We start from the raw sequence: 27,187 nt of genomic DNA, 5'->3' as shown, positions 1-27,187 counted from the left end.
ATACTTCAAGTGAGCAGTGAGCAATGCAAGGCACCCACAGTCGCTTTTGTTGTAACATGCTTTCGTTTTTGCATGTGAAGTTGGTGGCGACTAAGGCTGCTTGTCCTGGAGTATGCTCTGGGCTAGTTTTAATTTCTTTCTATTCTGAATAGTTTTAAAGTCAGTTGGGCTCAGTAGCTAATGTTAATTGCAAGGAGCATATCCATTTTATCTGTTTTACTTTTAGGTAAAGGTAAAGGTACCCCTGCCCGTACGGGCCAGTCGTGTCCAACTCTAGGGTTGTGCGCCCATCTCACTTAAGAGGCCGGGGGCCAGCGCTGTCCAGAGACACTTCCGGGTCACGTGGCCAGCATGACGAAGCTGCTCTGGCGAGCCAGCACCAGCGCAGCACACGGAAACGCCATTTACCTTCCCGCTAGAAAGCGGTACCTATTTATCTACTTGCACTTAAGGGTGCTTTCGAACTGCTGGGTGGGCAGGAGCTGGGACCGAAAGACGGGAGCTCACCCCACCGCGGGGATTCGAACCGCCGACCATGCGATCGGCACGTCCTAGGCTCTGAGGTTTTACCCACAGTGCCACCCGCATCCCTTTTTTACTTTTATGTGGGCTTAAAAGCCATATACAGTGGTCCCTCGGGTTACGTATGCTTAAGGTTACAAACTCTGCTAACCCAGAAATAGTGCTTCAGGTTAAGAACTTTGCTTCAGGATGAGAACAGAAATTGTGCTCCGGCAGCGCGGCAGCAGCAGGAGGCCCCATTAGCTAAAGTGGTGCTTCAGGTTAAGAACAGTTTCAGGTTAAGTAAGGACCTCCGGAACGAATTAAGTACTTAACCCAAAGTACCACTGTATTTTAACTGGAGGATAGGTGCTGGGAGAGCAGCTGTTTTGGCTTAACTGATAAGAAATGCTTAGATGCCCATCTTGACCAAAGGATGCTCTACAGTTTAACAGTTTAACATGGGTTACCACACAAGCGGGACGCAGGTGGCGCTGTGGGTTAAAGCCTCAGCGCCTAGGACTTGCCGATTGAAAGGACGGCGGTTCGAATCCCTGCGGCGGGGTGCGCTCCCGCTGCTCGGTCCCAGCGCCTGCCAACCTAGCAGTTCGAAAGCACCTCCGGGTGCAAGTAGATAAATAGGGACCGCTTACCAGCGGGAAGGTAAACGGCGTTTCCGTGTGCGGCTCTGGCTCGCCAGATGCAGCTTTGTCACGCTGGCCACATGACCCGGAAGTGTCTCCGGACAGCGCTGGCCCCTGGCCTCTTAAGTGAGATGGGCGCACAACCCCAGAGTCTGTCAAGACTAGCCCGTACGGGCAGGGGTACCTTTACCTTTTACCTTTACCACACAAGCACAGACCCTCAGTTAAAAATGTGATATTAACAATGTGCCGCTTATGTGTATTAGTTCATGCTTATCAAAATAATAAATAAAAGGTGTTGCTGACCCCCTCCCCCCAAATGGCGACCAGATATTCTGTTTTGGCGCCCACAACCCAGGTCCCAGAAGCCATTTGGCTCCTAGCTTTTCTGTCCCAGTTTCTAACACTGGGAGATACCAAGTTTAAGTGCAATATTTCACATTACTTCTTTTCAATGTGAATCAATACAACCATGTACTTGTCAGTGTCTATTAAAACAAAAATGATCAACAATTAGCTGAAGCACAGAGCAAGTGATAACATATACCAGGTCTGAGTGAAAGGCTATTTTTACCCCATGAATCAGTCAGCATTCTTACTGTGACTGGGATTACAGGCAGCCGGGTTACTGAATATAGGCCAATGCAATTACGTGTTGTAACACATTCAAGAAATGTTGAAATTTGCACTATGAGAAAAAGAAAAGCAAGCCAAGTTCGTCAGGGGAAATAGTAGCACATTAAAATTTTATTTCAACAGCCCAATTAATGTGTCAGTTATTACAATCTACTCCCAATGCCCCAGCTATTGCAGTCTCCAGACACTGGGACAACCTGAAAAGGTTTTTAGAGAAACTCTCTCATAGTTTAGGTAATTTCCAAACTAAAGCCAGGACCACAAGGTGGAGAAGTCTTGAAGGCCAAAGACCACTCCCATTGTTGCCCACACTCTTTACTCCATGAATGGAGGGGACAATCTTCCAGAGGGATCACTACAAGCAGTCTGATCAATAGGAGCTCCATTCTCTTTGGTCAGGATTCGGAATACCTAGCAGATTAGATGAGATAGGGAAGACCTCTGATTGGATCTGCCAAGATTTCTATTTTTTTCTTCCCCTCCTCAGAAAACACCAACTCACTGGATGGGTGAAAACAGCCATAGGTCTGCAAAATTGGTTTGGAGTCATAATAGAGGGTGAGTTAAACCTTTTCCTCTGCACCAGTTTCCTGAGGTAAATTGCCGTCAACCTGCTACTTGTTCACTGGGCAAAACAATCAACAACAATAATACCAAAGCTGAGCTGAGATCAACTATGCCAAACGATTCCTTTGAAATAGTCAAAACAAAGTCAGCTGGGCAGTTCTAGAGAAAATACGTTTTAGCCAACATCATCTAATTTGGGAATGCTGGACAAGATCCCAACAAAGCAGAGCACTATTTAGGCTTCAGTCCTGTTCAGACTTACTTGGGAGTAAGTCCCACTGATCTCGGTTTGATTATTTTCTGAGTGATAAGTTCTACAGATTTAAGTTGGAGAGATTCAAGCACGAAACTACATCTGTTGAAATTATTTTGAATCTAAGCTTACCTGTTTTCTCACGTCTTTACACCATTAATTTCCATAGGGATTCCTTCTAAGTAAAGCCCTGTTCAGCCATTCAGTACCCAAGGGGTCCCTAAAATCTGTCGAGCTGGTCCCACATCTTAGGTCCCATGTCATTCCCCCAATGGAGGAATCTGCTTCAGGGGATTACCTGTAACCCCCAAGAGAAACATCATGAAGCAGTACCCTATGTTGAGGAAACTTGAGGCCAGTGTTGGAAATTCCCCAGGTGCCGGGCATGATTTGCTATTGGCATGGGTCCAATTGTAACCAGGGGGAGATTTATGGCCGCCATGTTGGCAACTGATATCTCCATCGAGCCAGTTGACTTGTGCGCAGCAAAAGACTCACATCTTCTGCTTCTGCGCTGCCATGTGCAACATGGGCCCCTTGATGGGCATCTTAGTCCTCCATCATCACATCAAGGGAAGTGCAGGGCTGAGTACAGATATATTTGACTGCCCTGCAGCCACCCAAATGGAACTCGCAGACCACAGTTTAAACACCTCCACCTCAGTCCATAGTTAATACCATTCCCATTTCTCCTGTGTGTGTTTCTCCTTCTTGCATACTCAGACAAGCAAATTGTTATTAGCTACAGTCATGCAATGTAGTTGAGATTATAGAATTGTAGCTTTGGGAGCAGTGCTCAAAACGAGCCAGGTGACAGGCACATTTTGCAAATGGCTTTTGGCAACTTGTGAGTGACCATGTGAAGATGCCTGGATGGCTCCTGACATCTCCACCATCTGGAGGTGCATGCCTGGGAATCCTTGGCTCTCGACTGTTTACACACCCTAATACCATGTGCTGTCGAATTCTATCAGTTATATTCTATCTGCACAATCAAAATGAATTTCAGAACCCGAAATGCTTTTTCTTTGCCGCTTGAGCAGGAGCAGTGAACAACGTTATAGTTGTTCTTGCTTGTCTTCACTTCCCCCATCCCACTGCCATGCTCGCGTTTGAGAAGAATATTCTTACGTTATCAATGGTCCATGTCAACATTAAGAAGAAGAGGTAGGAATAGGTCAATTCATGTGTGCTAGCTTATATATCTGAATTTCTAACACTGCTTGAGGCATATCAGGGGAACAAGGGATCTCAGGGGAGACAGCAGTCCATCTTTCCCCTCAAGATGTGGACAACCCACCTCAGAGGCAGACGCCGAGGGACTATCTAGCCCTTAGGAATGCAGGCCAGATGCCTAGAAGTGCAGGCTTGATCAGACTCTGCATGAGTAAGGGGATGCTCATGAATAAATCACTCCTTATGAGTAGATCAATTCCTCAGGTAACATTGGTGGCCCGTAGCTGTGCTCTACATTGGTCTCTGAAAGCTCAGTCTTAGAAGCCTTTGTTTTGTAGGCATGGTCTACCTAGAGCTGGAGCCATTCTAAGCACCAGCTCCCAGGGTTGCATATTTCACTTCGCCCTTGGACGGCCCTCTCACTGTGCTCCTGTTGATACAGTGGTACCTCGGGTTACAGACACTTCGGGTTACAGACGCTTCAGGTTACAGACTCCGCTAACCCAGAAATAGTACCTTGGGTTAAGAACTTTGCTTCAGGACGAGAACAGAAATTGTGCAGTGGTGGCAGGGTGGCAGCAGGAGGCCCCATTAGCTAAAGTGGTGCTTCAGGTTAAGAACAGTTTCAGGTTAAGAACAGATCTCCAGAACGAATTAAGTTCTTAACCCGAGGTACCACTGTAATTCTTAGCAGCTCTGCTTTTGTGCCGTCTGAAGGACCCAACGCTCTGTTGGATTCAATCTGAAAGGGGCCTATTCACACCGGCCCCCTTCAGACTGAAAGTGTTGCCCGTTGGCCCTGCGAGAGATTATTACAGTGACACGTGTCAGCATTTAATGGTGAGAGGCAAGTAGTCAGGATGTGGACCACCAAACAGGGGCTTATCTGCACTTGTAATGGCAGCCTCAAAGGTCCTTAACCTTGACTGGGTTGTACTTTATTTTTTCAGAGGTGATCATTAGTCTTAAAGTAGTGGTCTAGTTGACAACATGCCAGTGCAGTCCAAAGTCAAACACGTTCAGGATCTAAATTATACATGTGCGTACCTACAACTTGAAAGTATTTTAGCAGGATGATCAGAGAAAAATGCTGTCTGTTCATCCATTCTCTGCTATTCTTATCCTGTTAACACTGTCATATATAAAATTATGAGTGATGTGTGTCCAAAGAAATATATTCTGCTACTCTTTTGTAACTTGGTGCCTGGTACTGTGGCTACTATAAATGCAGCAAGGCTTTTTGAAGGACAGAATAAGCTCACTTTCTGCTAAGCTGGATTTTCACTCATCAGGCCTCCCAACCTGCTTCCTAAAAGTAACTTTCAGGAAGCAGGTTACATACATAGGTGCCTCCTCTTATGATTTGCAGCATGTTTTATGAATTCCCCACAAAACAGGGGGGAAGAAATCCTTTTTTTAAAAAAAAGAAACAACCGCAAACAGCCCTTGCACCCCACTCGTTCCCAATCTATTTGAAATTTGGCAGTCTTGATTTTCTCTGAAGTAGCTACCATGGCCTGCTTCACATTTAAAAAGTGACAACTACAGTGGTACCTCAGGTTAAGTACTTAATTTGTTCTGGAGGTCCGTACTTAACCTGAAACTGTTCTTAACCTGAAGCACCACTTTAGCTAATGGAGCCTCCTGCTGCTGCGCCGCCGGAGCACGATTTCTGTTCTCATCCTGAAGCAAAGTTCTTAACCTGAAGCACTATTTCTGGGTTAGCGGAGTCTGTAACCTGAAGTGTATGTAACCTGAAGCGTATGTAACCCGAGGTACCACTGTACTTTGCTCCACTTCCCAGTCCTCCTGTTGTTATGCTATCAGCCACTAAGCCATGGTTTAGCTTAACATTGCGTGCAAACCTGGGCTTGTGGTTCGCCTTGCTCCAAACGAACCTGTAACCAATGTTTGCTATTGGCTTGGTGGTCATGGTTTGTTCGAGGGAGACAAGCCACAAGCCTGGGTTTGCACACAACAGCAAGTCAAACCATGGCTTAACTCCCAGTAATACAGCAGGACCAGAGGACACCATGGCTTTCAAAACATGGACCAGCAGGCTTGCTCATTAAGCCGTGGTTATGGGCATCACCTTGCCAACAAAGGTCCATATAGTAAAAGCTATGGTTTTCCCAGTAGTGATGTATGGAAGTGAGAGCTGGACCATAAAGAAAGCTGGTCGCCGAAGAATTGATGCTTTTGAATTATGGTGCTGGAGGAGACTCATGAGAGTCCCATGGACTGCAAAAAGAACAAACCTATCCATTCTTAAGGAAGTCAGCCCTGAGTGCTCACTGGAAGGACAGATCGTGAAGCTGAGGCTCCAATACTTCGCCACCTCATGAGAAGAGAAGACTCCCTGGAAAAGACCCTGATGTTGGGAAAGATTGAGGGCACAAGGAGAAGGGGATGACAGAGGACGAGATGGTTGGACAGTGTTCTCAAAGCTACCAGCATGAGTCTGACCAAACTGCGGGAGACAGTGGAAGACAGAAGTGCCTGGCATGCTCTGGTCCATGGAGTCACGAAGAGTCAGACATGACTAAATGACTAAACAACAACAACAACAATGGGCAAACTGGACCACCATTCTTAAATCCCATCCAATTCTGACCAAAGGATGCCCAGAGCCCATTGTTCTGCATGATGATCAATGGTGAAGAGATTGAGGCTTCTCTTGATGCAATTCACTATCCAAAGTGCTAAAGTGAGTTCCAAACCCAAATCATTGTTCTGTGCCTGCCTCTAGTTGTCATAAGAACAAATAAAACTGAAGTGAAGTCATGCACAACCTACACTGACCTCTTGATACCTCTTCTTTAGCCACTTCTTTTTTAAAAAAGATTTTTTAAAGGGTGTTTTTTTTTTTGCTTTGGAAGATGTAATCCACAGCTAAAATAAAAACCCATTCCTTCCCTAAAGGCATTCAACACCATCCGCGACTGCATTATTAAACTGCTGTAACAATACAGAGTTAATATGACTAAACCCTACTCAGGTGTTATAAGAAGTGCTGATGTTGAAAAGTGGGGAGGGGAGGGGGGGAGAGGGAATCTAAGCCTGGTGTTGCAGATTATTACCTTTTAATTGCCAAACAAGGGGGTAGATCCCAGGCCTTGCCCAGAACCTCCTAGTGTTTTCCAAAGTGCAGAGGTATGCTAACCTGCCTAGCTGGCTGACTTCCAAGGTGCATAATTACATCCTGCCAACCTAATTCCCTCCTGGAGTTTAATGCATGGTAAATACAGCATTATGTTTCTGAAAGAGCTATGTAGTGTTCCTGTGCACGTTTAAACAAATGTCACATTCCATTACAGAGGGACATGCTTTTCGGTGCCTTTATAAAGGGGGAGCGTGAAATTCTAACATTGCAGTCTATCAGGGTAACCTGCTGCAACGTTTACTTGGCCAGACAGTTCAGTAAAAGGATATGGAGATACACACACACACACACACACACACACATATATATATATACACACACACACATACACACACAGTGGTACCTCGGGTTACATAGGCTTCAGATTACAGACTCCAGAAATAGTACCTTGGCTTAAGAACTTTGCTTCAGGATGAGAACAGAAACCGTGCTGTGGCGGCAGCGGGAGGCCCCATTAGCTAAAGTGGTGCTTCAAGTTAAGAACAGTTTAAGTTTAAGAACGGACCTCTGGAACGAATTAAGTACTTAACCCAAGGTACCACTGTACACACACACACACACACACACACACACACACACACATATACACACACACACACATATATATATATATACACACACTCAAATATATATACGCATACACACACATATGTATACATATCTATGTATACACACACACACACACATGCAGATATATATATACACACACATATACAAATACATATATATCTATACACATACACAAACACACACACACATATATACAGTTATACCGTGGGTTATAGACGCTTCTGGTAGCGTTTTTTTGGGTTACGGACCGCCAAAACCCGGAGGTACTGGAACGGGTTACTTCCGGGTTTTGGCGGTTGTGCATGAGCATAAGCGCTAAATTGCGCTTTGCGCATGTGCTGTAGCGCCAAATGACAACCCGCCCGTGTGCAACATGCCGCTGCAGGTTGCGGACGCTGTAGATTTTGAAAGTGCATCCTGCACGGGTCACGTTCGCAACCCAAGCGTCCACGGTATACATATACATATATACAGTGGTACCTCGGGTTACAGACGCTTCAGGTTACAGACTCCACTAACCCAGAAATAGTACCTTGGGTTAAGAACTTTGCTTCAGGATGAGAACAGAAATTGTGTGGCGGTGGCGCAGCAGCAGCAGGAGGCCCCATTAGCTAAAGTGGTGCTTCAGGTTAAGAACGGACCTTCAGAACGAATTAAGTACGTAACCAGAGGTACCACTGTATACATACACACATACAGAGCGAGAACGCCAGGCCTCTTTTCTCTCCCCTTTTCAAGGTTATAAAAAGCCTTTTTTACTTTAACCCCCCCCACCCCTCTTATCACATTTGATACTTTGCCCTTTAAAAACACCCAATACATCTTTTGTAACAATTTTTCTAAATAGCACCTCCCCCTTCCCCCAGCTGATGAGTGAGATAATTTACTGACCGTCTCAAATAGGTATGTGCTGGCTATTTCCGACAGAGCACCATTATAGACGTTAGCGTGGGGCAGGAAATAAAATGATGTTCCAAAAGACTGAAAGTCTCACCCTTAGATACAGTCAACGCTAAAACAGTCTTTCTGTATATTCTATGTATCTACTGGGTAAGCCAAACTGATTTGTTACAAAGAAATGCTGTATAACAGTAGCAGGCCCTAAGAATGCTGGAAAATATAATGTGCAAAACCGCTTTAACGAAATATACGACCTCTTTGCATCTTTCTCTGTGTGTGACAAATCGGGTCCTCCTCACAGTGTTGCGGTGAGATCATCAGGACTGACCTCACTGTCGTGTGGGTGGGAGCGATTGGATAGCCACAACAACCTGATCGGTGGTCCCTCGGTTGCTGGGCAGAACGGGCCAATGGGATTTTTTGTGTATTAGAATCATAGAGTTGGAAGAGACCACAAGGGCCATCGAGTCCAACCCCCTGCCAAGCAGGAACCGAAGGACCTTTATATATACCATTGCACGTTGCGTAGAGCTTCCTCTTTTCGCTTCATGCATCGAATCACCCGCCCACCCTCCTTATATTTAGGGTCCATTATGACCTTGCTATGCCGCCGTGGGTCGTCTGTTTTGGGGACAGGGGCCCGGTAATTTTCCCGTTTGGCTGATTGGCTGGTGCAACTTTGATTTTGCCTGCCGTGTAGCAAATTGTCACAACTTTGTAAGGTCTGGCGGTGTATTCCGTTAAAAGAACCCAGGGACTCGCCTTGCGTTTGCCAACCTCTTTCAGGGGGTATGGCCACACAAGAGTCCCTGGGAGTATTTTGGGGTGAGCTTGAGTCACGTGACCGTACCAATGCTCCCCCACAGTGTTTACCTGTACTGACAATATCATAGAATCATAGAGTTGGAAGAGACCACAAGAGCCATCGAGTCCAACCCCCTGCCAAGCAGGAAACACCATCAGAGCACTCCTGACATATGGTTGTCAAGCCTCTGCTTAAAGACCTCCAAAGAAGGAGACTCCACCACACTCCTTGGCAGCAAATTCCACTGTCGAACAGCTCTTACTGTCAGGAAGTTCTTCCTAATGTTTAGGTGGAATCTTCTTTCTTGTAGTTTGGATCCATTGCTCCGCGTCCGCTTCTCTGGAGCAGCAGAAAACAACCTTTTCCCCTCCTCTATGTGACATCCTTTTATATATTTGAACATGGCTATCATATCACCCCTTAACCTCCTCTTCTCCAAGCTAAACATGCCCAGTTCCCTTAGCCGTTCCTCATAAGGCATCGTTTCCAGGCCTTTGACCATTTTGGTTGCCCTCCTCTGGACACGTTCCAGTTTGTCAGTGTCCTTCTTGAACTGTGGTGCCCAGAACTGGACACAGTACTCCAGGTGAGGTCTGACCAGAGCAGAATACAGTGGCACTATTACTTCCCTTGATCTAGATGCTATACTCCTATTGATGCAGCCCAGAATTGCATTGGCTTTTTTAGCTGCCGCGTCACACTGTTGGCTCATGTCAAGTTTGTGATCAACCAAGACTCCTAGATCCTTTTCACATGTACTGCTCTCAAGCCAGGTGTCACCCATCTTGTATTTGTGCCTCTCATTTTTTTTGCCCAAGTGCAATACTTTACATTTCGCCCTGTTAAAATAAATCTTGTTTGTTTTTGCCCAGTTCTCTAATCTGTCAAGGTCGTTTTGAAGTGTGATCCTGTCCTCTGGGGTGTTAGCCACCCCTCCCAGTTTGGTGTCATCTGCAAATTTGATCAGGATGCCACCATCCAAGTCGCTGATAAAGATGTTGAATAAGACTGGGCCCAAGACAGAACCCTGTGGCACCCCACTAGTCACTCTTCTCCAGGATGAAGAGGAACCATTGATGAGCATCCAATATGGTGGAGCCCAGTCGTCAGTGCTGTCTTGCTGAGGTCAGGTGCAGCTAGCCGGGAACCAATGCCTAAACAAACCACTCACTATCTGTAATCAATGAAGTTGTGGCCAAAATTATGCCAATAACCTAAAACTAAATTCCGTGTTAACTGTGTCTTTATTATTGGGAAGCTCCTGGGGATCTTAACATGCAACACCTTTCGTTCATTCAGAGGTTCCCAATGAAAAATATACAAAATGCAGCAACTGGCCTGTATGTAACTTACTTAGTCGTCAAAGGCAACCAGTTGTGCTATACAAGTGACCAAGTGACTCAGGGTAAGGGTTAGGGTTAAAAGTTAGGGTTGGGGTTAGGGTTAGGTTTCCACCAAGCTGCTTAGTTTCAGTGCTGGCTGCAGAGGAAAAAAAGTCAACCCCTCAGGTCTGCTCCTCCTCTTGTTTTATACAAGAAATAAAAAAACCCCAGATTCCATCAAAATATAAATGTTGACGTTAAAAATTAAACACACACACAAGTCCAGATGTTGTTGGACTCAACCTCCCTTCAGCTCCAGCCAGTAGTCAGAGGTGATTGGAACTGTAGTCTAACAAAATGATAAGATGACCAAGTGTCTGAAAACCAAGACTAATGAGGAATGGTTGAGGGAAATGGGTATGTTTAGCCTGGAAAAAAAGGAGACTGAGAGGAGATAGGACGGCAATCTTCAAATATCTAAAGGGCTGTCACATGGAATCTGCTCCAAACCAATGGATTCAAGTTACAAGAAAGGGGTTCCAACTAAACACCAGGAAGAACTTTCTGGTGGCAAGAGCTGTTAGTTAGACAATGGAATGGACGCTCTCGTAAGATGGTGGACTCTCATTCCTTGGAGGTTTTTCAGCAGAGGTTGCGTGGCCATCCATCATAGTTGAGATTCCTGCATTGCTGGGGTCTGATGGCCCTCAAGATCCCTTCCAACTCTACAATTCTAGGATTTTAAGATCTGCCAGGCCACAGGTTCCCCACCCCTGCACTAGGAAGAGCCAAGACAGAAACAAAGAATCTTATTCAGCATACACATTAATGTGTTTTCAGGCAGTGATAGAACCCCAGAACAGTGGCGAACTGGAAATTAGACCAAAGTGTTGACTAATCACCGGGCTTCACTTTGTGGAGCAGAACATGAGGTGCCCACAGCTATTCAGCAGAGAGAGGTTTATGAGTAAGCATGTCAGGAAACCCACAACTATGGGCAAGGAAGCCACAAATATTCGGAGCACCAACATCTAATAAAGAACATCTCTTGGTTTCTACGCAGCTTCCACAAACAGAGGCTTCTCCCAAAGTCCAATGGACCTATTCAAAAGCTAGCTTTACAGTACTCTGCCTAAGCGAGAGATTGGGCATCTCCTCTGGAAAAGTGAAGGCACTCCCCATTGGGATGCGGGTGGCGTTGTGGTCTAAACCACTGAGCCTAGGGCTTGCAGATCGGAAGGTCCCCCATGACGGAGTGAGCTCCCGTTGCTCTGTCCCAGCTCCTGCCAACCTGCAGTTCGAAAGCACATCAAGGTGCAAGTAGATAAATAGGTATCTCTCCAGCAGGAAGGTAAACAGTGTTTATTTGCACTGCTCTGGTTTTGCCAGAAGCGACTTAGTCATGCTGGCCACATGACCTGGAAAAACTGTCTGCGGACAAACGCCAGCTCCCTTAGCCAGTAAAGCGAGATGAGCGCCGCAACCCCAGAGTCGTTCGCGACTGGACTTAACTGTCAGGGGTCCTTTACCTTTACCTTTAAAGCACTCCCCAAAGACACCAAGGTGACTAGGTCTCCTTAGGACTGGTGAGTTTCTCTTCCCTCTTTTTTAAATTAAAACAAATGAACGGCGTTGGAGCAAGTCTTAAACTCTGTTTTGGTGATCAACACAAATCCCGATTAGCATTTAGGAAGCGGGGCAAATCACTATGAAAGTCTATGGGGAGGGCACTAATTATCTTTTCTAATTCGCGCTAGCAGGGATTCTAGATTAAAAGCAAAGGAGGGGCCTGCAGGTTAAGCTTAATTGCCTCCGTTTTTTGACATGCAAGTCCTTGCAAATGCCGCCAGTTCTCATGTTTAAAACTGTTCGCTTAAACGGTGACAGACTGAATGCAATAAGCAAGTTGTAAATAAGAGTAAAATATTCATACAAAGGCAGGATTGTATAACCATCTTTCTTTCTTTGAAGAGGTTCTGCACAGACTAGCAGTTTAGAAAAACAGAGCAAACATTTCAAAATGGTAACAGTTCTCTGCAAGAACATTCTGTCTGTCATCAGAACTGCAAAAGTTGCATTATAGCAGGCAGGAGAGCTTTATTAAGCAAACAATGCTCAGTGTGTTTCACCGCCTGATCCTATGCATGCTTACGCAGAATGAAAGTGCCTCCAAGTTCACTCTTAAGAGAACAGTGGAAAGTTAGGAAGTTTATAAATGGGAGTACAGCACATTTTCCCACTTTAAAAACAAAACAAAAACAGAGACCTTTATTTTTTTTAAAAGAAGAAGCAGCCTGGCCATTAATTAATGATTTTACATGCCAAAAAAAATCTACTTTCACTGTGGATCCTGAATCAGAGATCTTGGAGTGCAGCTATTTCAAACCTTGAGGGCAGAGAGTTTCAGTGATTCAAGAAGTACATAAGTGAGTTTTTAGGTCTTGATCGTGCCACAGGATTCGTGTTTCTAGAAAGCCTTCCCATTCTTTGAGGAAGATGTCAATGCGAGCGCCAGGTGTAGAATTTATTCGCAAAAGTACATCAGCTAACACGTTTCAACAACAAAAAAATCTTCCTCAAGGGCAACAGTTGGAAGTTCTCCTGTTTCACAAGTACGTGCTGACTCAAGAGTCCAGGTTCATGCACTCAGGATAGTACACTTTTACAGTCACCATCAGTTACCAATTTCAGGTTCAAGGTAAAGGTAAAGGTACCCCTGCCCATACGGGCCAGTCTTGCCAGACTCTGGGGTTGTGCGCCCATCTCACTCAAGAGGCCAGGGGCCAGCGCTGTCCGAAGACACTTCCGGGTCACGTGGCCAGTGTGACATCGCTGCTCTGGCGAGCCAGAGCTGCACACAGAAACGCCGTTTACCTTCCCGCTAGAAAGCGGTCCCTATTTATCTACTTGCACCCGAGGGTGCTTTCGAACTGCTAGGTTGGCAGGCGCTGGGACCGAGCAACGGGAGCGCACCCTGCCGCGGGGATTCGAACCGCCGACCTTTCGATCGGCAAGCCCTAGGCGCTGAGGCTTTTACCCACAGCGCCACCCGCGTCCCTTAATTTCAGGTTCACCTGGCCTTTAAACAAAAATATTTTTATTTATATACATTTTTATTGGTTTTTACATATATTTTCCAAACAGAACGTATCATCTCATCTTATACATCATTTTGGCTACTTTAGCCTGAGACTTCCATCAACCACATCTAATGATTTTCAAACCTCCTCTCTTAATCTTACATTTGTTATCCTAACTATTACTTGTAATAGTCAGTAACTTAAAATCCGGGACGTGGGTGGCGCTGTGGGTTAAACCACAGAGCCTAGGGCTTGCTGATCAGAAGATTGGCGGTTCGAATCTCTGTGACGGGGTGAGCTCCCGTTGCTCGATCCCTGCTCCTGCCAACCTAGCAGTTCAAAAGCACATTAAGTGCAAGTAGATAAACAGGTACCGCTCCAGCGGGAAGGTAAACGGCGTTTCCGTGCGCTGCTCTGGTTCGCCAGAAGCGGCTTAGTCATGCTGGCCACATGTACGCCGGCTCCTTCGGCCAATAAAGCGAGATGAGCGCCGCAACCCCAGAGTCGGTCACGACTGGACCAAACGGTTAGGGGTCCCTTTACCTTAACCTTTAACTTAAAATCCATTCTCATAAATCTTTTCTATATTTCATATAGTACTCCTTACAAAACTTCTTGTAGTCCTAAAAGCGCAGTCAGTTGATTACAATTGTCTTTCAAATAACTCGCATATTTACTCCAATGTTTGAAGAATTTCTGATCCCGCTGGTTTTGAATTCTCCCTGTCATCTTATCCAATTCTGCATAGTCCATTAATTTCATCTGCCATTCCTCTTCTAATAAAATTTTTTTTTATTAAACCTGCCCTTTTGTTTTTACAGTAACCAAAAGCAACAAATGAGGCATGGCAATAGCGGCGGGAACGGACAACCTATTTCACCCGGCCCAGTGCTCACACATAGAGAGTGAGCATGGTACATGGGCACCCATTTCCCATGTTACCTCCATTCAGGATCGGCCCAAGACATTTTGGCGCCTGAGGCAAACCACAAAACAGTGCTCCCTCCCCTCCCACCAGGGAAGAAGGGGTGAGTGAAGATCTACATTGGAACAAGCAGGGAACAAATATCTACATTGGGAATGAGAGGGAAATAAAGATCTATTGTGGCCACAGTGATCCATGCGACGGTCACCTCCAGGCTTGACTACTGTAATTCGCTCTATGCGGGGCTGCCCTTGAAGCTGTCCCAGAAACTCCAGCGGGTGCAGAATGCTGCAGCGAGGCTCCTCACGGGGTCTCTGCCATGGGAGCATATTCACCCAGTGCTTTTCCAGCTGCACTGGCTCCCGGTGGAGTACAGGGTCAGATTTAAGGTGCTGGTTTTGACCTTTAAAGCCCTTCACAGCTTAGGACCCTCTTACCTACGGGACCGCCTCTCCCGGTGTGCCCCATGGAGCGCCTCAAGGTCCATAAATAGCAACACCCTAGAGGTCCCTAGCCCTAAGGAAGTCAGATTAGCTTCAACCAGAGCCAGGGCCTTTTCAACACTGAACGCTAGTGGAACACTCTGCCTCATGAGACCAGGATCTGATTTCTTTCCGCAGGACCTGTAAGACAGAGTTGTTCCGCCTGGCCTTTGGCTTAGAATCAGTTTGATTCCCTCCCCCTCTTTCTTTTTTCCTTTCTCCTCTTGTGAAGAGGCTGCATCTTAATGTTTTAATGTTGTATTTTAATCTTGTTTTTTAAGTTGTATTTTAATCAACTTGTTTTTATTATTGGTTGTTAGCCACCCTGAGCCCGGTCTTGGCTGGGGGGAGGGCAGGGTATAATAATAATAATAATAATAATAATAATAATAATAATAATAGCAACAACAACAGGAACAAGGTGGTAGTATTCACCAAGAGACCACAGTAGAGGCAGCAATGGAGCAGGGGGTCTGCCAAGGCAGCAGGCAATCCATTCCTTGGAGGCCAGATCTGCTTGAGGCACCTTGCCCCATGGGTGGGCCAGCCCTTTCTCTACCTATTGCTCACTGTATGCATGGACACTGAGAAGAGAAGTTGCTGCTTCCTAGACTATATGCACAGTATATGCAGGCAAGCATTACGGCTGCGGTGCTCTCCGCTTTCTGAAAATGCCATGTCATGTATTCCCATGTCTTTTTCAGAGGGCACAAGTATCACTATGAAAAACGTTACACAGTGCCTTGCAATGAATGTAATGTGTGCTTGTGCATACACACACACTTAAGAGATTGGATTAATAAGTAAACTATCAAATTCAACTAAGTTCAGGAAAGAAGCGTCAGATTGCAGGAGAGGGCTGCGAGGAGCAAATCTGAGACTTAAATACAGGTTCAAATGCAGGCCTGTGAACCTCGAGATCAAGGTTTAAGAAGTTATCCTCCTGCTTATCACCTGATGGCACTAACTTCAACCAACAAAAATAAATAAATTCATTGTAAAACATGGCAGTCTTGGTTCAGGCATGGCACCACATATGCAGAATCTCATTTTTTAAAAAAGGCAAAAATCTCCATCTCCATCTCCAATATGCAGCTTCCTGGATATCACACTGGCAGTGGGTACATCTGCATGCAAAATCACACTTTGTCCATGCAAAGCTGCACAAGTAGCTCAGTTTAATCCCACACAGCACCATCCCGTGCAAACATATGCACGCAGAAATCAGGGCATTTAAATAATAAATAATTATTATTATTATTATTATTATTATTATTATTATTATTATTTATTTATTTGTACCCTGCCCTCCCCAGCCAAGACCGGGCTCAGGGCGGCTAACAACCAATAATAAAATGATAATAAAAAACAGCTTCAACTTATATGCCAACATTACTACTTCTTGGAGAAACCAAACACAGCATTGGCTGATGTGCTTTTGTCTAGATTACCATAGTAGATGGAGCTGCCCTTGTAAGCTTTGTCTGGTTCAAAACGTGGCTGCCGGGGTTTTGTATCATATTACATTCATCCTCTGCCAGCTTCACCTGCTACTAATCTGCTTTCAGGCTCAATGCAAGGCTGTGGCTTTGACCTTTAAACTCCTAAAACGGCCAGGAATTTATTCCCCTGCCCCCCATGAGCCTAAACAAGAGCTCCGACCCGCAAGAGGAGGATTTCAAGGAAGGCTACTGAGACTTGGCAGGCAGGTACACAGGAGAGGGCTTTTTATTGTAATGTCCATGGCCTGGAACAGCCTCTCAACAGAGGAACATCTGTCCCTTTCACTGACTGTTCTTAAATGGTCATTGAATAGACTTATTTCAATGGATTCTTTTAGATTCGTTTACGAATGGCTGTTGTCCATTTCTGAGATGCTTTCTGTTTCTGAGACAATGTTTTGCCCTGCTTGTTTCAGTTTGTTGTACCTCTGTTTGGCTTCAAGAGGTTTGCTCTTCTTTCATATTGTTCCTTTGCACTAATCAATTTTATCATTGCAAGCTACCCTGAAGAACTATAAATCTCCTCAGTGGTGACTGACTCCTTCCCCTCCTCACACACTGAATCGACCATTCCTACCCTTCTTGCATTTTAATAGAAAGTTCTGCAGATGCCATTTACTATCAATCTGTGACACCCTAAGTAAAGGGGTGAAGGGACCCCTGACTATTAGGTCCAGTCGTGGCCGACTCTGGGGTTGTGGCGCACATCTCAATTTATTGGCCGAGGGAGCCAGCGTACAGCTTCCGGGTCATGTGGCCAGCATCCGGAAATACGGATCTGGCAGCGTACAGAAATGCTGTTTACCTTCCCGCCAGAGCGGTACCTATTTATCTACTTGCACTTTGACGTGCTTTCGAACTGCTAGATTGGCAGGAGCAGGGACCGAGCAACAGGAGCTCACCCCGTTGCAGGGATTCGAACCGCCGACCTTCTGATCGGCAAGTCCTAGGCTCTGTGGTTTAATTCACAGCGCCACCCGCGTCCCTTGTGACATCCTAAACCCTTCGTCAAATGCAAAATTTGCCGGTCAGCGTAGTAAACTGCCTTCTAGTGATTCAGACCACTGGTTCAGTGTTGCCTATTCTGTCGGCGGTAAGAAGTCTCGGTCAAAAGCCTTGCCCGAGATCCATCCTGAAACCACAAGTGCCAGAGACTGAGCCCAGAACCGTCTCATACCCTCCAACATTTCTCCGATGAAAATAGGGCATCCCATTCCATAATGATAATTTTACTGTTGATACCCCACACATCTTACTGGGTTGCCCCAGCCACTCTGGGCGGCTTCCAACACATATAAAAACATAATAAAACATTAAACATTTAAAAAACAAAAAACTTCCCTATACAGGATTGTCTTCAGACAGCTCAGGGGTTGGATAACTCCATACCCGCCAACATTTCTCCAATGAAAATAGGGACATCCTAAGGGAAAGTGGATCAAATCAGAAACTGGGACGGCTTCTCTAAATGAGGGACATGCCTGGATAACAGGGACACTTGGAGGGTCTGCCATCTACATGCAAAACATGCTCTGCTCCTGAGCGATGGATGCTTCCCATCTTATAGGCTGCAAAGCAAGCTCTGGATTGATGTGGGGGATGGAGCACTGTATACATTACGGTAGAGCTGGATGTTTGCACATTAAAAATTAAATGCACACTGCATCTGTCTCATCTTCACTGCTGCAATACAACATGCAGAGCTGTGATGGGCTCTGGCCACTCAATGCATATTTCCACTGTGTGTGTTTGTGTGTGTGTTGGGGGGGTGAGTAGTCACTTTACAAGTTACAGGATTAAAACTGGTATGGGGGCGAGGGGACTTTGCAAACGTGTCTCTTCTCCCCCCAAGGGAGCGAGTTCCATAGTGTGAAGAAGCGCTTTCCTTTATCTGCCAACTTTCAGCTGCAAAGGATGTCTATGAGAGGTGGAGAAAAAACATTTGAAGGGGATGCCAGGAAACAGGGAATTACGTTCACATGTGGTGGGGGTGTAAATATGTACAATTTGGGGGGGCAAAGTGTGTTTAAGGAGATAACAGAAATCACTGGGTTAAAGCTGACCGCAAGTCCAGAGGTAGCATTATTATCAATTTATGATGAGGTGGAAGGTTCGCTCACAAATTTATTGACAGCTGCACAAATTATTATAGCTAGGAAGTGAAAGGGGCAAGCAGAATATAAAATGGAAGAATGGTATAATTCTGCCACGGATAATTTTATAAATATATATCACATTGACACTTGCTTGCCTTTTTCTCTACACTAAAAAGTCCCAAACACGACAACTTTTCTTCAGTCGCTCCAGACCTCTTTATCATTTCAGTGGGCCTTTCCTGAGCTTTTCCCAACTCTACAATATCCTTTCTGAGGTGAACTGACCAGAACTGTACACAAATATTCCAAATGCGTTGGCACCATAGTCCAGATCCTCAAGAACAGAGAGCTACATTTATCGAAAGATAGTTGATGCAGGCACAACTACAAGGCCGGTTTTCAGAAAGGTTATGGCTTGACTCACTGCTATGCTACATGTTGTAGCTTTCGAAAGGGTATCAAGTGTTCCAAGGACAGTAGACTTAACTGCTATTTTTAACAAAAGCCTTGGCGCAACTGTCAGCTCATAAGAACCATACCACAGCGACAGCTTAAACACGCCTTTATTTGCTTGGACATACTCCCTGCCCTCCCCCCAGCTTCACCATAGGTCTTGAAATATAGATCACTGCCCAAGATTGCATGACAGTCCAAGCAGGTTGCTGGTAGGAGCAAGTGTGTCACATTGGCTCTATGGTGGGCCTCTTTTAAAAGCTTCAAAATCTCCAGTAATTATAGTGAACTTGTGGGAGGAATGTCTGCCCTGTAAAGTTATTGTGGAAATGGAAAGCAATCTCTCCAGGAGCTAGAAAAACAGTGCAAATTAATTATCAAGATGCATTAATTAGCACAGATGCCAAATGTATTGTCCCAAAAAGATCCTTCTTGAGATCCAGAGGCATCCATTCCACATAACCCCTGCTTCTCTTAAGGAATTCCTCATTTCTTTCTCAAAACACTCTCGCATGGAACAAATAGCCCAGCTATCAAAGCCTCAGGGTTTTCAAACATGTTCACTTTAATTAAAGAGGAAGAAAAGGCATTTGGCATATTCTGTGTTTTTACTCCAGGCAAAAGGAAACTGAGCACAAGTTTTTGAGAAGTATGAGCAATGCTGAATACGATACGATAATCTTTACTGTCATTTTCCCATACACAACAACGAAACTGAAAAAATCTACATCAGACATTCAAAAACCAACAAGCCTGCTATCCCAGCCTGGTTAAACCCCTTAAAACTCTGATATCCAATAATTAAATTCAATATACTCCCATAGAGACTACCTTACACTGAGTTTAAAACCAAAATTGCATTTGGATAGAAACTGTTTCTCAGGCGGCTAGTCCTAGTCTTTATAACCCTGTACCTTCTTCCAGAAGGCAGAAGCTGAAAGAGATCATTTCCAGGGTGCACACTATCCTGCACTACGCCTCCTGTGTTTTACTTTTGAGAATCTTCGAAGCTCCACCACTTGCTACGAACATCCACAGAAGCATTTTTAGAAATGGCCACCAATGTCCAGGAAAAGCAACTACAGGAGACACATGCAAAAGATCCCAAGATTCACTTGACCCCACTGACCATTAGATTTTCTGTCCTCACCTCCACGGTGCTATGGCATCAATACACCATTTCTCTACTTTTACACTATTAGCAAAAGCCTCTCCCTGAACCCCTCAGGTACAGTCCTTCCCTACTGGGCAGAAGACAAGAGTTCCAGTTCTACCTCCAAACATAAATCTAAGTGCCAGAACTATTTTTTGCAATCATATTGTATTACAGGCTCTTTCCTCTCCACCAAGCAAGGGTGGAATTTAATTTTGCGGATTCCTCCCTCCCACAAGCTAAAGGAAGAAAATACTCTACATCACCCTAATTAGTAAGGTTTGAATCCTATAAGCACACATTCCTTGGAGTAATTTCCACTGAATTCATTGGGACTTGCTTCTCAATAAACATGCACAAGAACAAACTGCCTCACTTCTAAGTCCTCACTTAGGCACTAGATTCTGCTTCTACACTATTAGAGATGCAAAAATGCAAAACAATTATTTTGCATGGACATATTACCGGATAGAGGAAAACAAGGCGTAAACAAGGTAATATAACCAAGGAGGGCAATATCAAACGGGGAGAGATGACTACATAGCAAAACACACAGTATCAAACAAAAACGGCAATAGAGAGAGTGGTGCTCTTGGGCATACAACTGTTCTGTAGATAATTACAAGCACACAGTTATACAGAATGCTCCAAGGCACAGGATATTAAAATGTGTGCATCAAATTGAGATATAAACAAGAATGAAGCACACTGGATAAAGAGTAAGACTTCACTGTCAATGTGATCGGCGCAAACTGGTTTAAATAAAAAGAGATTCACACATATGTAGAAAGAGGTTTGCAGCAGTGTCCAAAATTATCAAATAGCCCAGTTAACATCAACACATGACACCTCTAATTTGTGTCTGTTACATTGATGATATTGTCTTAACTTTTTACGCAAAAAAAGAACATTGATGATTTGCTGATCATATTATATAACTTGTCCTAAGGTGATATGTGAAGTCGCTGTTGCTGTTCATTGCTTGTAAGTCCCTTTGAGATCCATTGAATGGCAAGTGGAACAGAAACACAAGGAACCTATCGAGTGACATCACTGCATTGGAGTATTATTTTTCTATCAAAGTTTGTAAATAAAACTTTGCATTATACATAGCAGTCAGTGTGTTTGTATCACCTGTGTAGCAACCATATTCCTGAGAAGGTCTCATTCTCTTTTGGAAATATTGCAGGCAACCTTTGGATTGATCACCACATTTGACAACAGAAGTATACAGGGTAGGACATGGCACCACATATCACAAGAAGAGCCCTGCTGGACCAAACCAGAGGCCCATCTACACCAAGAATCTGGCCTCACAGTGGACAACCAGCCCACAAGCTGGATGGTAATCTTCACTGCATGTCCCACCTAAGCATTTTCTGAAATATTTCCCTTACACCTTACATTTTACATTTGATGCCACAACTTCCACTGTTTCCATCGCTCGTCACTTTTCTCCCCCAGGATGTTCAGAGATTTCAAAAACACAGTGCCAAAATACAGGATTGGCTCAAAAGCCTTGCCGCACTAAACCAACACAGATAACAAGTCAGCAGGTGGTTCGGCCCAATATTTGGTACAAATTTGACACAACATCATAAAAACCCAAGCAACCTTTCCTCACAGTAGTCAGCCAAGTGCCTCTGAAAAGCTTACAAGCAGGACCTGAAGTGAAGAGCACTGTCCTGCTGTTATCTGGCCACCTACTCTGTGGTCCCTGAACTGCCCTTCAAAGGTACACTGTCTCTGAATCTCGAGGATCCAGGTAGCCACTACGACTACTAGCCATTGAAAGATAAACAAAGTCTCCGTGGTTTCCTTCCCCCAACCTCTTCAATGGCCATCATCACATCTTGAGGCAATGAATTCCACACGTTAATTATGTGTTAGGCGAAGTGCTCGCTGCTAACAGATCTCACCTGGTAACTGATTTCTAGTGTTTGGGGAGAAGCCGGAAAAAAAGTCTTGCCCGGACACAAGCCATGCACAATATGGTAATCCAACCATCCCCCCCCCCCCAGCACAAGTTATTCAGAACATAATCTCCTTGGGGTCAGAGAGAAAACGGGAACTTTTCCTTGCGTTACTCTGCAGAGCTCCACGCACACCAAGGGCACTTTAAGATCTTGTTTGCGCGCGCACTTTCAAGGGGGTGCACATTTGGAGGGTCTTCCCTTGCCGTCTCCAGCCCGGTCCAGCCTCCCGCAAAAACGACCCGCATTCTTCCCAGGAGCCCCTCCCTCCGCGACCCCCCCCCGTACCTTCTGCGGGGCTCTGAGCAGGCGGTGCACCCCGGCCAACTGGGTGCCCAGGGGGATATCCTCCCGGAAAGTGTAGAGCGGCGGCCTGGTGGGCTCGGGGAAATTGGTGCTGTTGAAAGGGTCGGTGTCGTCGAGGAACTGCACCCTGCAAACCAGCGTTGCGGTGGCCATGGTGCATCCATGCAAGGAAGGCGAATAACAACCCAAGAAAGGCGGCGAGCCCAGCCGGGGAAGAAGAGCGCGCCGGGCAGCGCCAAAAAGACACGGGAAAGGAGCTTCCAAGCCAAGAGAGAAGAGATCCGCGGCACCCCGCTTTCGCCCCCCAAAGTTGTTTCCAGCCGCTGGGTCGGCAGAGGAGGAAAGTCTGCCCCCTCGCCGCCTCCCAGGAGCTCTCCAAGGAGCGAGAGGCTCAAGCGCGCGCCCCCGCCGAGCCGGGCGCCTTTGCGCAGCGAGAGAGAGGAGGCAGAGCGCGCCGGCCGACCAGGCGCCGGGGGCGGCCGCCCGCGCGCCTTGCGCGTCCCGGCAGGGCCAGGTCACCGCGCGCGGGGCGATGCCCAAGCAGCGCGCAGGGGCTCCGCGGAGAGCGGCGGGGCTCCGGGGGGCGGCGGCGGCGGCAGCGGCTCCATTCTCGGCTGCGCGCTCGCCGCACCGAAGCGGGACGCGAAAGAAAAGGAGAGAAGGAGGCGGAGGAGGAGAAGCGGCTGCTTCTGGGAAGCCTCCGCTCGTCCCCGACGCTGCTGCCGCCGCACGAGAAATGCCGCTTGCAGGCAGCGCCCTCCACTGGGCGCGATTAGGAAGGGGCCATCGCCTGGCCTTGCATGCGCCTCCATCCTTGCGAGGCGTTTTGGGGGAGCCCTGCGTTCAAACCAGGAATGCGCAGGGCAGTCCCCACCACAGCATCCAGCTAAGGCCAGGATCAGGACCGTTTACACAAGCGCCATCCATACATAACAGCCAAGAGGGCCCAGAAAAGCAGCCTATAAACCTGCAGCAATGAAGTGGGTGCCATGTAGCGTCCTGATTCTGACAATCCCATATAGAAAAGCAGATCTGGTCACTCTTAGACATGCTCCACGCTGTAACTTAGTATGGATATGGGAATCTATTGTGGGTCTACGTGGGGCTGTCCTTGGACAGTGTTCAAAAAATGCAACTGGTAAAAAATGCAGCCAAAATAATTTCCGTTAAGTATTCTGACCATATCACACCAGCAGGGCTGGATTTAGATTTGATGAGGCCCTAAGCTACTGAAGGTAATGGGGCCCTTTATATGTGATATTTTAGGGAGCAGGTTAACAGGTGGGACACATTACTTATATCGCAGGAGCCTACACAACACAAAACACTGTTGCTATATATAAATTTTATTTTATTTGTTTTTTATCTTATATTTTGGAAATGTACATCCAGGTTTTTTCCCTTTATTTTTTTTGGGGCCCCCAAGAGCATGTGGCCCAAAGCTATAGCTTGTTTAGGTAAAGGTAAAGGGACCCCTGACCATTCGGTCCAGTCGTGGCCGACTCTGGGGTTGCGGCAGTCATCTCGCTTTATTGGCTGAGGGAGCTGGCATACAGCTTCCGGGTCATGTGGCCAGCATGATTAAGCTGCTTCTGGCAAACCAGAGCAGCGCAAGGAAACGTCATTTACCTTCCCGCCAGTTTACCTATTTATCTACTTGCACTTTGAAGTGCTTCCAAATTGCTAGGTTGGCAGAAGCAGGGACCGAGCAACGGGAGCTCACCCCGTCCCGGGGATTCGAACCGCTGACCTTTTGGTCGACAAGCCCTAGGCTCTGGTTTAGCTTATAGGTAAATCCGGCACTGCACACCAGTCTTGTTCAAGTTACACTGCTTTCCAGTTTGTTTCAAGGCCCAGTTAAAGGGACTGGCTATTACCTATAGAGCCATAAATGGCTTGGGGACTAGGGTAACTGAGGATCTGCATCCCCTATAAACCTGCTCACCGACTGAGGTCAGCTTTGGAATCCCAGCTCAGTGTTCCACCAACAACAGAGATTCAGTAGGGGGGAATAGTTGTGTTAAAACCAGTTAAAGTTATCGACTCCCAAAAAATCCCAAGTCCCCACCACAGCCTCAAACTAAGGTCAGGACAACAACCTTTTACACAGCAGCAAAGAGGCTCAGAAAAGGAGTCTATAGAATAGTAGCAATACCATGTATCGTACTGTTTCCTCTGACTATCCAATATAGAATCAAATAATCTCCAAAATTCAACAGCTTGAATTTGGTTCCAAGGGCTAATGGCCTCTGCCATGGCCCCTGCCCCTGCCCCTGCCCCTGCCTCTATAATCCCCTAAGCATAAGGCAAGGTGTGAATTTAGCCACACAAAAGGAGGCAGGAGGCGATCAAGGGCAGCACATACCCCAGACAGAAATCCATCGGGATGGTGGATTGAATCCTGATACGTTCAAAGGAGAAGCAGCAGGAAAGCCTTGCAGCTGGGGGGGGGGGTAAATACTTTTATTGTTCTTTGGGGAAGAGGGTAGTAAAAAGGTGTTGGGAATTGAGGTTACTGACTCATGTATCTACATGCCAAACACTCCTCCTTTGTGACATATTTGTGATGTATTGATGATGCTGTTGAAAAATGTATTATGGGAAATGGGGAGAGGTCTTAAAAGTTCACACAACCTCATGTTGGTAGTTCCTACTCTTTCTATGTTTGAACCTTATTGCTGTGACCTGGAGCAGAATCTGAAAGGCTCTTTTCAAGACCTCCCAATGGAAGAGCAGCAAGGGATTCTAGAAAGACCTGAACTTTTGAAATCTAGTCTTTTAAAGATTTCTGCAGAGTTCAAAAGTACTACAGATGAATATGGCCGAATTTTGGCGATTGAAATACAGATGCAAGGAGAAAAAATTTTGATATTAGGAATATATGCTCCAAATGAGGGAAAGTCGGAATTCTTCAGGAAGCTGCATGAGACTATGCTGGATTATTTGGACTATAGTAACATCATTATGCTGGGTGATATGAATGGGGTTGTGTCTGTAAATATGGATAAGTCACAAAGTGCCAACATATCGAAAGACGGCAGACTACCCAAAACTTTTTTTGAAATGACAGACAATATGGACTTAGTAGACATTTGGAGGGTTAAGAACCCCCTAGGGAAAGAAGGGACTTTCTTTTCTGAAGCTCATCTGACATGGACACGAATCGACCAAATCTGGACAACTAGAGGACTGGCACCTAAGACTAGAAAAGTGGAAATCTGCCCAAAAACCTGCTCCGACCATAATGCCTTGAAAGTGGAATTGAGACTAAATACAACCGGATCCTTTAGATGGAAAATGAATGACACTATTCTAAGAGATCAGGAGATTGTTAAGAAGGCCCAAAAAACTCTAAAGGACTATTTTGAGATAAATTTGAATACTACTGTGGAAAAAAGAACAATCTGGGACGCAAGTAAGGCAGTCATGAGAGGGTTTCTAATACAACAAAACACGATTAAGAAAAGGCTCTGGAATGAAAAGAAGGAGAAGATATTGGAGAGAATAAGAGAAGGTGAGAAAAAATTAAGATCTAGGCCTAAGTCGAAGGACGTGTTAAGAGAAGTGAAATTCTTCCAGGCGCAATATTCAAAACTGATAAACCAAGAGGTGGAATGGAAAATTAAACAAATGAAACAAAGATCCTTCGAATCGGCGAATAAGTGTGGGAAACTGCTAGCTTGGCAGTTGAAAAAGAGACAAAAGCTTAATACGGTTACAAATCTAGAGATTGAAGGGAGAATGGTTCAGAAACCCGAGGAAATCAGAAAGTGCTTCCAGAGGTACTTCAAAGAACTTTATACACAAGGGCCGCAAAAAGCCTCAGAGGTGGATCAATTTTTAAAAACTAATGGATTACAAAAAATACCCCTGGAAATGAGAACAAACCTGAACTGTAATATTACACAGCAAGAAATTGAAAGTGCCATTCAAAATCTTCAACTTGGCAAGTCCCCAGGCCCGGACGGCTTAACCTCCAAATATTATAAAGTTTTAAAGGACTATTTGATACAACCTTTGATGGAGGTTTGCAACCAGATAATGGAGGGAGGGAGGGCACCGGAAACGTGGAAAGAAGCTTTCATCACATTGGTACCTAAATTAGAGACTGAAAAGACCCAACTTAAGAACTACCGCCCCATCTCACTCCTAAATGTGGATTACAAACTTTTTGCAGATATTTTGGCAAATAGACTTAAAAAAGTACTAAATGAAGTGATTCACAAAGACCAGGCTGGCTTTCTCCCTGGTAGGCATTTGTTTGACAACACAAGAAACATTATTGACATTTTGGAACTTCTACAAACAAATCTGAATACCAGAGCGGTTTTGATTTTTGTTGATGCAGAGAAGGCCTTTGATAATATTTCTTGGATGTTTATGAAGAAAAATTTGGAAGGGATGGGAGTGGGGCGGGGGTTCGAAAATGGTATAGAAGCAATCTACACAGAACAAAAAGCTAAATTGATAGTAAACAATGTGGTGACAGAGGAGTTTAAAATTGAAAAAGGGACACGCCAGGGGTGCCCCCTATCCCCCCTATTGTTTATTTCAGTCCTGGAGGTGTTGCTAAATATGATTAGAAAGGACCGGTTGGTCCAGGGAATTGAGGTCGGAGTGAAACAATATAAATTGAAAGCATTTGCAGATGACTTGGTATTAACACTTCAGGAACCAGTC

The 27,187-nt window shown here is 45.5% G+C and overlaps 1 protein-coding gene across 37 annotated transcripts in view; it reads right to left on the bottom strand.

Annotated features, from left to right (window-relative positions):
* Positions 1 to 23,228, bottom strand: part of FHOD3 (formin homology 2 domain containing 3) — a 320,858-nt gene extending 297,630 nt beyond the window's left edge. For 20 of the 37 annotated variants that reach the window (XM_083708959.1, XM_083708960.1, XM_083708985.1 and 17 more), the window contains exon 1: positions 22,490 to 23,216. In XM_083708959.1, the coding sequence (XP_083565085.1) occupies positions 22,490 to 22,660 (171 nt within the window). In that variant the 5' untranslated portion in view covers positions 22,661 to 23,216. Of the gene's footprint in view, positions 1 to 22,489 lie in introns of all 37 variants that reach the window. The other 17 variants (XM_083708983.1, XM_083708968.1, XM_083708969.1 and 14 more) reach the window with 5 other exon arrangements.
* Between the last annotated feature and the right edge of the window lie 3,959 nt (positions 23,229 to 27,187).

Source organism: Podarcis gaigeae (assembly GCF_964106915.1).
Source record: "Podarcis gaigeae genome assembly, chromosome: 13".
Taxonomy (NCBI): domain Eukaryota; kingdom Metazoa; phylum Chordata; class Lepidosauria; order Squamata; family Lacertidae; genus Podarcis; species Podarcis gaigeae.
This window is presented reverse-complemented; position numbering and strand designations above follow the sequence as displayed.